This window comes from Boleophthalmus pectinirostris, unplaced genomic scaffold (assembly GCF_026225935.1).
Source record: "Boleophthalmus pectinirostris isolate CB_2022bp ecotype Guang Dong unplaced genomic scaffold, ASM2622593v1 HiC_scaffold_2825, whole genome shotgun sequence".
Taxonomy (NCBI): domain Eukaryota; kingdom Metazoa; phylum Chordata; class Actinopteri; order Gobiiformes; family Gobiidae; genus Boleophthalmus; species Boleophthalmus pectinirostris.
Genome location: NW_026571290.1, coordinates 130,501 through 148,000, shown reverse-complemented (window position 1 = coordinate 148,000; position 17,500 = coordinate 130,501). Strand labels below are relative to the sequence as shown.

The 17,500-nt window shown below is 42.9% G+C and overlaps 1 protein-coding gene across 3 annotated transcripts in view; it reads left to right on the top strand.

The window, feature by feature from the left end:
• Positions 1 to 17,500, top strand: part of ugcg (UDP-glucose ceramide glucosyltransferase) — a 19,470-nt gene that overhangs the window by 802 nt on the left and 1,168 nt on the right. For all 3 annotated transcript variants that reach the window (XR_008633039.1, XR_008633038.1, XM_055159897.1), the window contains exons 1-10: positions 1 to 30; positions 2,525 to 2,669; positions 3,232 to 3,334; positions 7,827 to 7,928; positions 8,498 to 8,610; positions 10,328 to 10,506; positions 11,694 to 11,780; positions 12,031 to 12,138; positions 13,218 to 13,296; positions 17,310 to 17,500. The exon at positions 1 to 30 is cut by the window's left edge and continues 802 nt beyond it; the exon at positions 17,310 to 17,500 is cut by the window's right edge. Coding sequence is in view for 1 of the 3 variants with exons in the window: in XM_055159897.1 (XP_055015872.1) it covers positions 1 to 30; positions 2,525 to 2,669; positions 3,232 to 3,334; positions 7,827 to 7,928; positions 8,498 to 8,610; positions 10,328 to 10,506; positions 11,694 to 11,780; positions 12,031 to 12,138; positions 13,218 to 13,296; positions 17,310 to 17,480 (1,117 nt within the window). In the remaining 2 variants the exon portion in view is untranslated. The remainder of the gene's footprint in view (positions 31 to 2,524; positions 2,670 to 3,231; positions 3,335 to 7,826; positions 7,929 to 8,497; positions 8,611 to 10,327; positions 10,507 to 11,693; positions 11,781 to 12,030; positions 12,139 to 13,217; positions 13,297 to 17,309) is intronic.

Sequence of the window (17,500 nt, the reverse complement as noted above, 5' to 3'; positions counted from 1 at the left end):
GCTCATGCACCTCATGTCCATCATCTATGTGTGAGTACGGCTAATGCTAACGGCTACATGCTAACGGCTACATGCTAACGGGCTGTTGTCTTCTCGTCTTGTGACACTCGGACACGTTTATTCATATTTATTCGTAGGTTTCCCCGCAGACTCGCTCCCCCCGGGCTCTCGGGGCCTTCAGGCGGGGTTGTTGACCCGGTGTGACCCGGTGTTGGCTCCGGTTCACTGAAGGGGCGTTTTCAGTGGAACCGCCGCGTTAGCTTTAGCCTCGGAGCTAAACAGAACCTGTGTCCGGTCCGTGCGGTTCAGTTTTGTGACGGTACAGAGTCGACACTCGTTTAGAGCCGTTTCTGAATCGTAAAAAGGACAAATAATCGTACTTTAGTGTCGTGTTTGACCGGTTTGCTCTTTTATAAAGAGCTGTAGCTCGTTAGCTTTAGCTACTTCCTCCCTCCTCTAAACAAACACAAACAAGAACAGTTTAGTGAGAACAATGGCACACACACGCACACGCACACGCACACGGGTGTGGGGACACGGGTGTGGGGACACGGGTGTGGGGACACGGGTGTGGGGACACGGGTGTGGGGACACGGGTGTGGGGACTAGGGACGGGCATTCGATGAAATTTTCTTAATCGATCGTCGGAAGAATTAAGGATCGATTATTGATTAATCATGAACGTTTTTCTATTAAAATGATCATCATTATTATTACTATCTGCACTAATCTGCATCAATAAATTCAACTTTACGACATATAAACATAACGACTCTAGAGCCACATCAGCTGTTTGACATTATAATGTGTTTAATTCAGTTTTGTTCAAATCTCACAGAAACAAAACTTAAAACCACATCACTAATTTACATAAACTAAGTGAAGATAAAACTCCAGCTCTTGTGTCGCTGATGTGGTTCAACTTGTGTTGGATTAAAAGACATGACTCAGGTGAATACAGGTCAGTGTGACCAGATTTGTGTTTGTCAAAACCAGGACAGCGTACGGGGGGAGGGGGGCGGGGCCTCGTCATCCACATTGAGCGACTCTCACCTGGAAAAACTTTTTCCCACTGGACACAGAAACATATGTGCTGCTTTATCCACTGTGCACATGGACTCACACTTGTCCCAACGCAACGGAAAGTGTGGAATTTCTTCTACAAATCCTGGTTAAATCCACATTTGTGCTTCGGTTCGTTACAGACTGACCCACTGTTTGTGTCTCGCTCCTTCTGATGCAGAGACACATGTACACACCTGTTTGGTCACGACACACACAACAACCTACATTCGGTTTGTCAATTAAAATTAACGTAATCGATGAAATTCTTAATGATCAATTATTGATTAATTGATTAATCATGCCCATCCCTAGTGGGGACACAGGTGTGGGGACACAGGTGTGGGGACACAGGTGTGGGGACAGGGGACGGGACAGGGGACAGAAGGCTGATCTCTGGTCGGTGAGTCCAGTCGTGTTTGACTTGAGTCGTGTTTTCATATTTTTTACTTTGACTCAGCATTTAAAGACAGAATATCGGTATCGAACACCGGCACCGATCCAGGAATAAGAGCTGGATCCAGTATCGGGTCCGTGTTCTGGATCTCCCGGACGGGTCAAGTGCGTTAGAACATGGATTAAAGCTCAGGCTCAGTTTGTGATTCTTAAAAATCCCTTTAATACCAAGTTCTCCAGCAGATACTGTGTGATAATTGGACTGTGGTTCCTCTGTGGCTCCTCTGTGGCTCCTCTGTGGCTCCTCTGTGGCTCCTCTGAGGCTCCTCTGAGGCTCCTCTGTGGCTCCTCTGTGGCTCCTCTGTGGCTCCTCTGTGGTTCCTCTGTGGCTCCTCTGTGGCTCCTCTGAGGCTCATGAGCGCCATGTGCACAAGAGTCAGAATCAGAACTGAGAAGAACACCAGTGAAAAATGTGAAACTGTTCAAACTGTTCTCCTCAGATCTTTCTCCATGTTCTAGTCGTTTCTTCTCTCTGACCCTCTGAAGTTGGATTTGGAGTGATTCATGTTTGAGGAATCTTTAATCTCTTATTTTCCAGTCAGGTGGGCGGGTGGTCAGTCAGGTGGGCGGTCGGGTGCGGTCGGTCGGGTGGTCGGTCGGGTGGTCGGTCGGGTGGGCGTCGGGTGGGCGGTCGGGTGGGCGGTCGGGTGGGCGGTCGGGTGGGCGGTCGGTGGTCGGTCGGGTGGTCGGTCGGGTGGTCGGTCGGGGTGGGCGGTCGGGTGGGCGGCGGTGGGGGTGGCGGGGGCGGTCGGTGCGGTCGGGTGGCGGTCTTCAGTGGTACAGATCCCCGTGACTGTGGCTCTCAAAACCATCTTTACTCATGAGTCACGTTTAAAACTCGTGGGCTCCACAAACTAATCCTGAACTTTAATCCATGTTCTAACGCACTGACCTCCTCACAAACACACACGGACTTATTCTGGTCCTGGTTTGGTCTCTGGTCTCTGGTCCTGGTCTGATCCCAGTCCCGGTCCCGGTCCTGGTCTAACCCTGTGGTCTCCCGCAGGAGGCTCCATCTTCACCGTAAGCGAGCGGAGGTGAAGCAGCCGTTCTCTCAGATCAGCGGCGTCTCGCTCCTCAAGCCGCTCAAAGGAGTCGACCCAAACCTGGTGTCCAACCTCGAGACCTTCTTCACCCTGGACTACCCCAAGGTGAGGAAGAGGAGGAGGAGGAGGAGTAGAGGAAGAGTAGTATTAGTATAACCCTGTTGCTGATGTTGTTTTGTGTGTGTGTGTGTTTTGTGTGTGTGTGTGTGTGTGTTGTGTGTGTGTGTGTGTGTGTGTGTGTGTGTTGTGTGTTGTGTGTGTTGTGTGTGTGTGTGTGTGTGTGTGTGTGTGTGTGTGTGTGTGTGTGTGTGTGTGTGTGTGTGTGTGTGTTGTGTGTGTGTGTGTTGTGTGTGTGTGTCTGTGTGTGTGTGTGTGTGTGTGTGTGTGTGTGGTGTGTGTGTTGTGTGTGTGTGTGTCGTGTGTGTGTGTGTGTGTGTGTGTGTCGTGTGTGTGTGTGTGTGTGTGTGTGTGTGTCTGTGTGTGTGTCGTGTGTGTGTGTGTGTGTGTGTGTCGTGTGTGTGTGTGTGTGTGTGTGTGTGTGTGTGTGTGTGTGTGTGTGTGTGTGTGTGTGTGTGTGTGTGTGTGTGTGTGTGTGTGTGTGTGTGTGTGTGTGTGTGTGTGTGTGTGTGTGTGTGTGTGTGTGTGTGTGTGTGTGTGTGTGTTTCAGTACGAGATCCTGTTGTGTGTTCAGGATCAGGATGATCCGGCCGTCGACGTCTGTAAGAAACTGTTGGGGAAATATCCCGGGGTGGACGCTCGCCTCTTCATCGGTGAGTCCTCCTCTTCCTCCTCTTCCTCCTCTTCCTCCTCCTCCTTCTCCTCTCTCTCTTCTCTCGCTTCTTTTCTTTCTGTGTCAGTGGTTTTTCTCTCTTCTCTCTTTTCTTTTATTTTCTTTCTCTCAGTAGTTTGTTGTTTGTTTCTTTCTGTCAGTAGTTTGTTGTTTGTTTTCTGTCTGTCAGTAGTTTGTTTGTTGTTTGTTTTCTTTCTGTCAGTAGTTTGTTTTTGTTTGTTTTCTTTCTTGTTTTGTCTAGTTTGTTTTTGTTGTTTGTCTTTCTTTCTGTCAGTAGTTTGTTTGTTTGTTTGTTTTTCTTTCTGTCAGTAGTTTGTTGTTTGTTTTCTTTCTGTCAGTAGTTTGTTTGTTGTTTCTTTCTGTCAGTAGTTTGTTTGTTGTTTGTTTTCTTTTTGTCAGTAGTTTGTTTGTTGTTTGTTTTCTTTCTGTCAGTAGTTTGTTTTCTTTCTGTCAGTAGTTTGTTTGTTTGTTGTTTGTTTTCTTTCTGTCAGTAGTTTGTTGTTTGTTCCTTTCTGTCAGTAGTTGTTTGTTTTCTTTCTGTCAGTAGTTTGTTTGTTGTTTCTTTCTGTCAGTATTTGTTGTTTGTTTTCTTTCTGTCAGTTGTTTGTTTGTTTGTTTGTTTCTTCTGTCAGTAGTTTGTTTTCTTTCTGTCAGTAGTTTGTTTGTTTGTTTTTTTCTGTCAGTAGTTTGTTTGTTTTCTTTCTGTCAGTAGTTTGTTTGTTGTTTGTTTCTTTCTGTCAGTAGGTGTTTGTTTTTTCTGTCAGTAGTTTGTTGTTTTCTTTCTGTCAGTAGTTTGTTGTTTGTTTTCTTTCTGTCAGTAGTTTGTTTTGTTTGTTTTTTTTTCAGTAGTTGTTTGTTGTTTGTTTTTCTTCTGTCAGTAGTTGTTTGTTTTGTTTTCTTTCTGTCAGTAGTTTGTTTGTTGTTTCTTTCTGTTGTTTGTTTTCTTTCTGTCAGTAGTTTGTTTGTTGGTTTTTTTCTTTCTGTCAGTAGTTTGTGTTGTTTGTTTTCTTTCTGTCAGTAGTTTGTTTGTTGTTTGTTTCTTTCTGTCAGTAGTTTGTTTGTTGTTTGTTTTTTCTGTCAGTAGTTTGTTGTTTGTTTTCTTTCTGTCAGTAGTTTGTTTGTTGTTTGTTTTCTTTTGTCAGTAGTTTGTTTGTTTGTTTCTTTCTGTCAGTAGTTTGTTTTTTTCTGTCAGTAGTTTGTTGTTTGTTTTCTTTCTGTCAGTAGTTTGTTTTTGTTTGTTTCTTTCTGTCAGTAGTTGTTTGTTGTTTGTTTTCTTTCTGTCAGTAGTTTGTTGTTGTTTGTTTTCTTTCTGTCAGTAGTTTGTTTGTTGTTTGTTTTCTTTCTGTCAGTAGTTTGTTTTTGTTTTCTTTCTGTCAGTAGTTTGTTGTGTTTGTTTCTTCTGTCAGTAGTGTTGTTTGTTGTTTGTTTTCTTTCTGTCAGTAGTTTTGTTGTTTGTTTTCTTTCTGTCAGAGTTTGTTTGTCTTTGTTGTTTGTTGTTTCTTTTCTGTCAGTAGTTTGTTTGTTGTTTGTTTTCTTTCTGTCAGTAGTTTGTTGTTTGTTTTCTTGTCTGTCAGTAGTTTTTTGTTGTTTGTTTTCTTTCTGTCAGTAGTTTGTTTGTTGTTTGTTTTCTTTCTGTCAGTAGTTTGTTTGTTGTTTGTTTTTCTTTCTGTCAGTAGTTTGTTGTTTGTTTGTTTTCTTTCTGTCAGTAGTTTGTTTGTTGTTTGTTTTTCTTCTGTCAGTAGTTTGTCTGTCAGTAGTTTGTTGTTTGTTTTCTTTCTGTCAGTAGTTTGTTTGTTTGTTTGTTTTCTTTCTGTCAGTAGTTTGTTGTTTGTTTTCTTTCTGTCAGTAGTTTGTTTGTTGTTTGTTTTCTTTCTGTCAGTAGTTTGTTGTTTGTTTCTTCTGTCAGTAGTTTGTTTGTTGTTTGTTTTCTTTCTGTCAGTAGTTTGTTGTTTGTTTTCTTTCTGTCAGTAGTTGTTTGTTTTTTCTTTCTGTCAGTAGTTTGTTGTTTGTTTTCTTTCTGTCAGTAGTTTGTTGTTTGTTTCTTTCTGTCAGTAGTTTGTTGTTTGTTTTCTTTCTGTCAGTAGTTTGTTTGTTGTTTGTTTTCTTTCTGTCAGTAGTTTTTTGTTTGTTTTTGTTTTCTTTCTGTCAGTAGTTTGTTTTCTTTCTGTCAGTATTTGTTGTTTGTTTCTTTCTGTCAGTAGTTTGTTGTTTGTTTTCTTTCTGTCAGTAGTTTGTTTGTTTGTTTTTTTTGTTCTGTTGTTGTTTCTGTCAGTATTTGTTCTTGTTGTTTGTTTTTTTCTTTCTGTAGTTTGTTTGTTTGTTGTTTGTTTCTTTCTGTCAGTAGTTTGTTTTTTTCTGTCAGTAGTTTGTTGTTTGTTTTCTTCTGTCAGTAGTTTGTTGTTTTTGTTTTCTTTCTGTCAGTAGTGTTGTTTGTTTTCTTTTGTTTGTTGTTTGTTTTCTTTCTGTCAGTAGTTGTTTGTTTTTCTTTCTGTCAGTAGTTGTTTGTTTTTGTTTTCTTTTGTCAGTAGTTTGTTGTTTGTTTTCTTTCTGTCAGTGTTTGTTGTTTTTCTTTCTGTCAGTAGTTTGTTTGTTGTTTGTTTGTTTGTTTTCTGTCAGTAGTTGTTTTGTTTTTTTCTGTCAGTAGTTTGTTTGTTGTTTGTTTTCTTTCTGTCAGTAGTTTGTTTGTTGTTTGTTTTCTTTCTGTCAGTAGTTTGTTGTTTGTTTTCTTTCTGTCAGTAGTTTGTTTGTTGTTTGTTTTCTTTCTGTCAGTAGTTTGTTTGTTGTTTGTTTTCTTTCTGTCAGTAGTTTGTTTGTTTGTTTTTCTTTCTGTCAGTAGTTTGTTTGTTGTTTGTTTTCTTCTGTCAGTAGTTGTTTGTTGTTTGTTTTCTTCTGTCAGTAGTTTTTGTTGTTTGTTTTTGTTGTCAGTTTGTTGTTGTTTTCTTTCTGTCAGTAGTTGTTTGTTTGTTTCTTTCTGTCAGTTGTTTGTTTGTTGTTTGTTTTCTTTCTGTCAGTAGTTTGTTGTTTGTTTGTTTCTTTCTGTCAGTAGTTTGTTTTTGTTTTCTTTCTGTCAGTAGTTTGTTGTTTTGTTTCTTCTGTCAGTAGTTTGTTTGTTGTTTGTTTCTTTCTGTCAGTAGTTTGTTTTCTGTCAGTAGTTTGTTGTTTGTTTTCTTCTGTCAGTAGTTTGTTGTTTGTTTTCTTTCTGTCAGTAGTTTGTTGTTTGTTTTCTGTCTGTCAGTAGTATGTTTGTTGTTTGTTTCTTTCTGTCAGTAGTTTGTTTTCTTTCTGTCAGTAGTTTGTTGTTTGTTTTCTGTCTGTCAGTAGTTTGTTGTTTGTTTTCTTTCTGTCAGTAGTTTGTTTGTTTTCTGTCTGTCAGTAGTTTGTTGTTTGTTTTCTTTCTGTCAGTAGTTTGTTGTTTGTTTTCTTTCTGTCAGTAGTTTGTTGTTTGTTTCTTTTCTGTCAGTGTTGTTTGTTTTCTTTCTGTCAGTAGTTTGTTGTTTGTTTGTTTTCTTTCTGTCAGTAGTTTTGTTTGTTGTTTGTTTCTTTCTGTCAGTAGTTTGTTTGTTTGTTTTGTTTTCTTTCTGTCAGTAGTTTGTTGTTTGTTTTTGTCTGTCAGTAGTTTGTTGTTTGTTTTCTTTCTGTCAGTAGTTTTTGTTGTTTGTTTTTCTGTCAGTAGTTTGTTGTTTGTTTTCTTTCTGTCAGTAGTTGTTGTTTTGTTTGTTTTCTTTCTGTCAGTAGTTTTGTTGTTTGTTTTCTTTCTGTCAGTAGTTTGTTGTTTGTTTTCTTTCTGTCAGTAGTTTGGTTGTTTGTTTTCTTTTTGTCAGTTTGTTTTTGTTGTTTTCTTTCTGTTGTCAGTAGTTTGTTTGTTTGTTTGTTTTCTTTCTGTCAGTAGGTTGTTTGTTGTTTGTTTTCTTTCTGTCAGTAGTTTGTTGTTTTTTCTGTCAGTAGTTTGTTGTTTGTTTTCTTTCTGTCAGTAGTTTGTTTGTTGTTGTTTCTTTCTGTCAGTAGTTTGTTTTCTGTCAGTAGTTTGTTGTTTGTTTTCTTTCTGTCAGTAGTTTGTTGTTTGTTGTTTGTTTTCTTTCTGTCAGTAGTTTGTTTGTTGTTTGTTTTCTTTCTGTCAGTAGTTTGTTGTTGTTTTCTTTCTGTCAGTAGTTTGTTGTTTGTTTTCTTTCTGTCAGTAGTTTTTGTTTGTTTCTTTCTGTAGTTGTGTTGTTTGTTTTCTTTCTGTCAGTAGTTTTGTTGTTTGTTTTTCTTTCTGTCATGTTTGTTTGTTGTTTGTTTTCTTTCTGTCAGTAGTTTGTTTGTTGTTTGTTTCTTTCTGTCAGTAGTTTGTTTGTTGTTTGTTTTCTTTCTGTCAGTAGTTTGTTTGTTTGTTTCTGTCAGTAGTTTGTTGTTTGTTTGTTTCTTTCTGTCAGTAGTTTGTTTGTTGTTTGTTTTCTTTCTGTCAGTAGTTTGTTTGTTGTTTGTTGTTCCAGGGGGGAGGAAAGTCGGGATTAACCCCAAGATCAACAACCTGATGCCGGGATACGAGAGCGCCAAGTACAACCTGGTGTGGATCTGCGACAGCGGAATACGAGGTGAGACCCACCAGGACCCGGACCCGGACCCGGACTCAGACCCACCAGGACCAGGACTAGACCCGGACTCAGACCCACCAGGACCATTACCAGGACTAGACTTGGACCCGGACCCAGACCCGGACTCGGACCTGGACTCACACCCGATTTAGACCCACTTTAGGTTTAGTCCTGTTATAGTTCTGGTCTAGTCCTGGTTCAGTCCTGGTCTAGTCCTGGTCTAGTCCTGGCTTCAGTCATGGTTTAGTCCTATTGTAGTCCTGGTTTAGTCCTGGTTTAGACCTGGTCTAGTCCTGGTCTAGTCCTGGTTTAGTCCTGTTGTAGTCCTGGTCTAGTCCTGGTTTAGACCTGGTCTAGTCCTGGTTTAGTCCTGTTGTAGTCCTGGTTTAGTCCTGGTCTAGTCCTGGTCTAGTCCTGGTTTAGACCTGGTCTAGTCCTGGTTTAGTCCTGTTAGTCCTGGTTGGTCCTTGTAGTCTGGTCCTGGTCTAGTCCTGTTTAGTCTAGTCCTGGTCTAGTCCTGGTTTAGTCCTGTTGTAGTCCTGGTTTAGTCCTGGTCTTTGTCTCCTCAGTGAAGTCCGACACGCTCACAGATCTGACCAATCAGATGACGGAGAAGGTGGGCCTGGTGCACGGTTTGCCGTACGTCGCCGACCGTCAGGGATTCGCCGCCACGTTAGAACAGGTGACGCACGCCGACCTCACACTCAAAACACTGCTGCACCTCGTGATGTCATCGTGTGCTGATACAGGAAGTGCCCCACTGTGTTTTTAAACTCCACACACCTTCACTAGAATCACCTGGATCTGTTCTGAAAAGCTGTTCACTCGATGACATCACCAGGTAGAACGGAGCGTTCGGCAGGTGTATTTTGGTCTTTTTGACAGGTGTTTGACAGGTGTATTCTGTGTCTGTTGGGCAGGTGTATTTTGGTCTCACCTGTCTGTCACCTGTCTGTTTGACAGGTGTACTTCGGGTGTTTGACAGGTGTTTGACAGGTGTTTGACAGGTGTCTGTTTGACAGGTGTTTGACAGGTGTTTGACAGGTGTTTACTGTTGTGGCAGGTGTTTGACAGGTGTTTGACAGGTGTGTTTTGGACAGGTGTACTTTGGGCAGGGTGTTTTGACAGGTGTTTGACAGGTGTGTTTTGGACAGGTGTACAGGTGTTTGGACAGGTGTTTGACAGGGTGTTTGACAGGTGTACTGTTTGACAGGTGTTTGACAGGTGTTTGACAGGTGTTTGACAGGTGTGTTTGACAGGTGTGTTTTGGACAGGTGTACTTGGTTTGCAGGTGTTTGACAGGTGTTTGACAGGTGTGTTTTGTGTTTGACAGGTGTACTTGTGTTTGACAGGTGTTTGACAGGTGTACTTGGGCAGGTGTTTGACAGGTGTTTGACAGGTGTGTTTTGGACAGGTGTACTTGGGCAGGTGTTTGACAGGTGTGTTTTGGACAGGTGTACTTGGGCAGGTGTTTGACAGTGTGTTTTGACAGGTGTACTTTGGACAGGTGTTTGGACAGGTGTTTGACAGGTGTGTTTTGGACAGGTGTACTTGGTTTGCAGGTGTTTGACAGGTGTTTGACAGGTGTGACAGGTGTGTTTTGGACAGGTGTACTTGTGTTTGACAGGTGTTTGACAGGTGTTTTGACAGGTGTGTGTTTGGACAGGTGTACTTGGGCAGGTGTTTGACAGGTGTTTGACAGGTGTTTTGGACAGGTGTACTTGGGCAGGTGTTTGACAGTGTGTTTGACAGGTGTGTTTTGTTTGACAGGTTTGGACAGGTGTACTTGGGCAGGTGTTTGACAGGTGTTTGACAGGTGTGTTTTGGACAGGTGTACTTGGGCAGGTGTTTGACAGGTGTACTTGTGTTTGACAGGGTGTTTTGACAGGTGTTTGACAGGTGTGTTTTGGACAGGTGTACTTGGGCAGGTGTTTGACAGGTGTTTGACAGGTGTGTTTTGGACAGGTGTACTTGGGCAGGTGTTTGACAGGTGTGACTTGGACAGGTGTTTGACAGGTGTTTTGACAGGTGTGTTTTGGACAGGTGTACTTGGGCAGGTGTTTGACAGGTGTTTGACAGGTGTGTTTTGGACAGGTGTACTTGGGCAGGTGTTTGACAGGTGTTTGACAGGTGTGTTTTGGACAGGTGTACTTGGGCAGGTGTTTGACAGGTGTGTTTGACAGGTGTACTTGGGCAGGTGTTTGACAGGGTGTTTTGGACAGGTGTACTTCGGCAGGTGTTTGACAGGTGTTTGACAGGTGTTTTGGACAGGTGTTTGACAGGTGTGTTTTGGACAGGTGTACTTGGGCAGGTGTTTGACAGGTGTTTGACAGGTGTGTTTTGGACAGGTGTACTTGGGCAGGTGTTTGACAGGTGTTTGACAGGTGTGTTTTGGACAGGTGTACTTCGGGACGTCTCACCCGCGCTCTTACATCTCGGCCAACGTGACGGGGATCAAGTGTGTGACGGGGATGTCCTGCCTCATGAGGAAGGACGTCCTGGACCAGGCTGGAGGACTCGTGTCCTTCGCTCAGTACATCGCAGAGGACTACTTCATGGCCAAGGCCATCGCAGACAGGTCTGGACTGGATGGACTGGACTGGACCTGGACTGGACCTGGACTGGACCGGGGACTGGACTGGACCTGGACTGGACCTGGACTGGACCTGGGGACTGGACCGGGACTGGACCGGGACTGGACTCGGACTGGACTGGACCGGGGACTGGACTGGGACTGGACTGGGGACTGGACCTGGACTGGACTGGGGACTGGGACTGGACTGGACTGGGGACTGGGACCTGGACTGGACTGGGGACTGGGACTGGACTGGACTGGGGACTGGACCGGGACTGGACCGGGACTGGACTGGGAGGAGAATAATAATAAATGTAGCTGCAAGCGGCAATGATGGGCTCTTGCTTGTGTTATTTTGTGCATTATCATGTTTGTGCGTCGTCACTTTTGCTGCTCTGGTCGTTTTTTTGTTCCCGTGGTCCAGATTTGGTTTTGTTGGGCGTCCTATTGGTGAGGACAGTTTAAGCCTGTTGCCGTGGCAACACGGTGGGAGATGGCGTGAGGGCGTCACCTGCTCATCACAAAACCACTCACCCGTCACACTGTTGGCTTTACTTCAAAGTCCTCTGCCGATTATTTGTAAAAAAAGTTCAAACATTGACCATTTAATGACAGTGCGTCTTATAATCCAGAGCGATTTATACAAATATAAGAATATTTTCTGATTAAACCCATGAACCTGCTTCATTCCAACAAAAACCCACATTTGACCCAGATTTACTTCAGTATTACTGACCTATAGAACGATGTGAAGTCACCGACACTCAGGCCTAGTCATCATAATAATAATAATAATCAATAATAACAATAATAATAATAATCAATAATAATAATAATAATAATCAATAATAACAGTAATAATAATAATAATAATCCTCCTCCTGGTCTTGTCCTGGTGTTGTGGTTCCTCACACTCAAGTGTGTTGTGTTTGTTTGTATGTTTCTGTGTGTGTGTGTGTGTGTGTTTCTGTGTGTGTGTTTATATATATATGTGTGTGTGTGTGTGTGTGTGTGTGTGTGTGTGTGTTTATATGTGTGTGTGTGTGTTTCTGTGTGTGTGTGTGTGTGTTTCTGTGTGTGTATATATGTGTGTGTGTGTGTGTGTGTGTGTTTATATATATGTGTGTGTGTGTGTTTCTGTGTGTGTGTGTGTGTGTGTTTATATATATATGTGTGTGTGTGTGTTCCAGGGGCTGGAGGTTCTCCATGGCGACCCAGGTGGCTCTGCAGAACTCGGGTTCTTACTCCATCGCACAGTTCCAGTCCAGGATGATCAGGTGACCTCAGCTCGCGCTCTCATTGGTCCATTTATGGTGTAAAGTCTTTATTGTGCAGAGAAACACAGGAGTCCTGGTTCTGGTTCTAGTCCTGGTTCTGGTCCTGATTCTAGTCCCGGTTCCGGTTCTGGTTCTGGTCCTGGTTCTAGTCCCGGTTCTGGTTCTGGTCCCGGTTCTAGTCCTGGTTCTGGTCCTGTTTCTAGTCCCGGTTCTGGTTCTGGTTCTAGTCGTGGTTCTGGTTGTGTTTCAGATGGACTAAGTTGAGGATAAACATGCTCCCGGGGACGGTCCTGGAGCCCGTCTCTGAGTGTTTCCTCGCCAGCCTCATCATCGGCTGGGCCGCACACTACATCTTCAGGTACAAATACTGTGAATACTACTACTGCAAATACTTCTACTACTACCAATACTGCAAATTCTACTACTATTGTATTGTATATACTATACTATAAATACTAATACTGATTATCTGACGGTGTGTTCTCGTGTCTGATTATCTGACGGTGTGTTCTCGTGTCTGATTATCTGACGGTGTGTTCTCGTGTCTGATTATCTGACGGTGTGTTCTCGTGTCTGATTATCTGACGGTGTGTTCTCGTGTCTGATTATCTGACGGTGTGTTTCTCGTGTCTGATTATCTGACGGTGTGTTCTCGTGTCTGATTATCTGACGGTGTGTTCTCGTCTCTGATTATCTGACGGTGTGTTCTCGTGTCTGATTATCTGACGGTGTGTTCTCGTGTCTGATTATCTGACGGTGTGTTCTCGTCTCTGATTATCTGACGGTGTGTTCTCGTGTCTGATTATCTGACGGTGTGTTCTCGTGTCTGATTATCTGACGGTGTGTTCTCGTGTCTGATTATCTGACGGTGTGTTCTCGTGTCTGATTATCTGACGGTGTGTTCTCGTGTCTGATTATCTGACGGTGTGTTCTCGTGTCTGATTATCTGACGGTGTGTTCTCGTGTCTGATTATCTGACGGTGTGTTCTCGTCTCTGATTATCTGACGGTGTGTTCTCGTCTCTGATTATCTGACGGTGTGGTGTCTGTATCTCGTCGTGTCTGATTATCTGACGGTGTGTTCTCGTCTCTGATTATCTGACGGTGTGTTCTCGTGTCTGATTATCTGACGGTGTGTTCTCGTCTCTGATTATCTGACGGTGTGTTCTCGTCTCTGATTATCTGACGGTGTGTTCTCGTCTCTGATTATCTGACGGTGTGTTCTCGTCTCTGATTATCTGACGGTGTGTTCTCGTCTCTGATTATCTGACGGTGTGTTCTCGTGTCTGATTATCTGACGGTGTGTTCTCGTCTCTGATTATCTGACGGTGTGTTCTCGTCTCTGATTATCTGACGGTGTGTTCTCGTCTCTGATTATCTGACGGTGTGTTCTCGTCTCTGATTATCTGACGGTGTGTTCTTGTCTCTGATTGGTCAGATGGGACATGATGGTGTTCTTCATGTGTCACTGTTTGGCCTGGTTCATCTCAGACTACATCCAGCTCACAGGAGTACAGGTAAATACTACAACTACTACAACTACTACAGCTACTACAGCTACTACAACTACTACAACTACTACAGCTACTACAACTACTACAACTACTACAGCTACTACAGCTACTACACACTACTACACTACTACAGCTACTACAGCTACTACAACTACTACAGCTACTACAACTACTACAACTACTACAACTACTACAACTACTACAACTACTACTACTACAGCTACTACAGCTACTACTACAACTACTACACTACAACTACTACAGCTACTACACACTACTACACTACTACTACAGCTACTACTACTACACTACTACAGCTACTACTACAACTACTACACCTACTACACCTACTACAACAACTACTACAACTACTACAGCTACTACAGCTACTACAGCTACTACAGCTACTACACTACAACTACTACAACTACTACAACTACTACTACAGCTACTACACTACAACTACTACAGCTACTACTACTACAACTACTACAGCTACTACAACTACTACTACTACTACTACTACTACTACTACTACAGCTACTACAGCTACTACACTACTACAGCTACTACACTACTACACTACTACAGCTACTACACTACAACTACTACAGCTACTACTACTACAGCTAACTACAACAACTACACTACACTACTACAGCTACTACAGCTACTACACTACTACAACTACAACAACTACTACAGCTACTACTACAACTACAACTACAACTACTACAGCTACTAGCTACTACTACACTACTACTACAACTACTACAGCTACTACTACTACAGCTAACTACTACAGCTACTACAACTACTACAACAACTACTACAGCTACTACAGCTACTACAACTACTACAACAACTACTACAGCTACTACAACTACTACAGCTACTACTACTACACTACTACAACTACTACACTACTACTAACAGCTACTACAACTACTACTACTACAACTACTACAGCTACTACAGCTACTAACTACTACTACTACAGCTACTACAGCTACTACTACACACTACTACAACTACACTACTACAGCTACTACACTACTACTTACAGCTACTACTACAACTACTACTACTACTACAACTACTACAGCTACTACAACTACTAACTACTACACTACTACTACAGCTACTACAGCTACTACTACTACACTACTACACTACTAAGCTACTACAACAACTACTACAGCTACTACAACTACTACAGCTACTACAACTACTACAACTACTACAACTACTACAGCTACTACAGCTACTACAGCTACTACTACAACTACTACAACTACTACAACTACTACAGCTACTACAACTACTACAGCTACTACTACTACAACTACTACAGCTACTACAGCTACTACTACTACAGCTACTACAGCTACTACAACTACTACAACTACTACAGCTACTACTACACAACTACTACACTACTACAACTACTACAGCTACTACAACTACTACAGCTACTACAACTACTACAGCTACTACAACAACTACTACAGCTACTACAACTACTACAACTACTACAACTACTACTACTACAGCTACTACAACAACTACTACAACTACTACTACTACAGCTACTACAACTACTACTACAGCTACTACTACTACTACTACTACTAACTACTACTACTACTACAGCTACTACAGCTACTACTACAGCTACTACAACTACAACTACTACAGCTACTACAACTACTACAGCTACTACAGCTACTACTACTACAGCTACTACAACTACTACACTACAACTACTACAGCTACTACTACTACTACAACTACTACACTACTACAGCTACTACAGCTACTACTACTACTACTACTACACACTACTACAGCTACTACACTACTACTACTACAGCTACTACTACAGCTACTACAGCTACTACACTACACTACTACACTACAACTACTACAGCTACTACTACAACTACTACACTACAAACTACTACAACTACTACTACTACAGCTACTACTACTACTACAACTACTACAGCTACTACTACAACTACTACAGCTACTACAACTACTACAACTACTACAGCTACTACAGCTACTACAACTACTACAGCTACTACACTACAACTACAACAACTACTACAGCTACTACTACAACTACTACAGCTACTACAACTACTACAACTACTACTAAGCTACTACAACTACTAACACTACTACTACTACAACTACTACAAGCTACTACAACTACTACAACTACTACAACTACTACAGCTACTACTACTACAGCTACTACAGCTACTACAGCTACTACAACTACTACTACTACTACTACAACTACTACAGCTACTACTACTACAGCTACTACAACTACTACAACTACTACAGCTACTACTACTACAACTACTACAACTACTACAACTACTAGCTACTACAACTACTACAGCTACTACAACAACTACTACAGCTACTACAACAACTACTACAGCTACTACAACTACTACTACAGCTACTACAGCTACTACAACTACTACAACTACTACAACTACTACAGCTACTACAACTACTACAGCTACTACAACTACTACAGCTACTACAAACTACTACAACTACTACAGCTACTACAACTACTACAACTACTACAGCTACTACAACTACTACAACTACTACAGCTACTACAACTACTACTACTACAACTACTACAGCTACTACAGCTACTACAGCTACTACAGCTACTACTACAACTACTACAACTACTACAGCTACTACAGCTACTACAACAACTACTACAGCTACTACAACTACTACAACTACTACAGCTACTACAGCTACTACAACAACTACTACAGCTACTACAACACACTACTACAGCTACTACAGCTACTACAACTACTACAACTACTACTACAGCTACTACAACTACTACTACAACTACTACAGCTACTACAACTACTACAACTACTACAGCTACTACACTACTACAGCTACTACAGCTACTACAACTACTACTACAACTACTACACTACTACTACACTACTACAGCTACTACAACTACTAACTACTACAACTAGCTACTACAGCTACTACAACTACTACACTACAACTACTACAACTACTACAGCTACTACAACTACTACAACTACTACAGCTACTACACTACTACAACTACTACAACTACTACAGCTACTACACTACAACTACTACAACAACTACTACAACTACTACAACTACTACACAGCTACTACAGCTACTACAACTACTACAACTACTACAACTACTACAGCTACTACAGCTACTACAACTACTACAACTACTAACTACAACTACTACAGACTACTACAGCTACTACAGCTACTACAACAACTACTACAGCTACTACAACTACTACAGCTACTACAGCTACTACAACAACTACTACAGCTACTACAGCTACTACAACTACTACAACTACTACAGCTACTACAGCTACTACAGCTACTACAACTACTACAACTACTACAACTACTACAGCTACTACTACTACAACTACTACAACTACTACAACTACTACAGCTACTACAGCTACTACTGATTCAGTCGTGGCTCAGTCGCGGCTCAGTCGGCTCAGTCGCGGCTCAGTCGCGGCTCAGTCGCGGCTCAGTCGCGGCTCAGTCGCGGCTCAGTCGCGGCTCAGTCGCGGCTCAGTCGCGGCTCAGTCGCGGCTCTCTCCTGGGTCAGTCGCGGCTCTGTCGCGGCTCTGTCGCGGCTCTGTCGCGGCTCTGTCGCGGCTCTGTCGGCTCTGTCGGCTCAGTCGGCTCAGTCGCGGCTCAGGTCAGTCGCGGCTCTGTCGCGGCTCTGTCGCGGCTCAGTCGCGGCTCAGTCGCGGCTCAGTCGCGGCTCAGTCGCGGCTCTGTCGCGGCTCAGTCGCGGCTCTGTCGCGGCTCGCGGTCCTGGCTCAGTCGCCGGCTCAGCTCGTCGCGGCTCTGTCGCGGCTCAGTCGTCGCGGCTCAGTCGCGGCTCAGTCGTGGCTCAGTCGTGGCTCAGTTGTGGCTCCCTTGTCGTTCCAGGGCGGTGCTCCGTGCTTCTCTAAGCTGGACTTCGCGGTGGCGTGGTTCATCCGGGAGTCGATGGCCGTGCAGATTTTCCTGTCTGCGCTCTGGGATCCCACGATCAGCTGGAGAACGGGTCGGTACCGTCTGCGGTGCGGCGGCACGGCCGAGGAAGTGCTGGACGTCTGACACTTTTACATATTTATTAT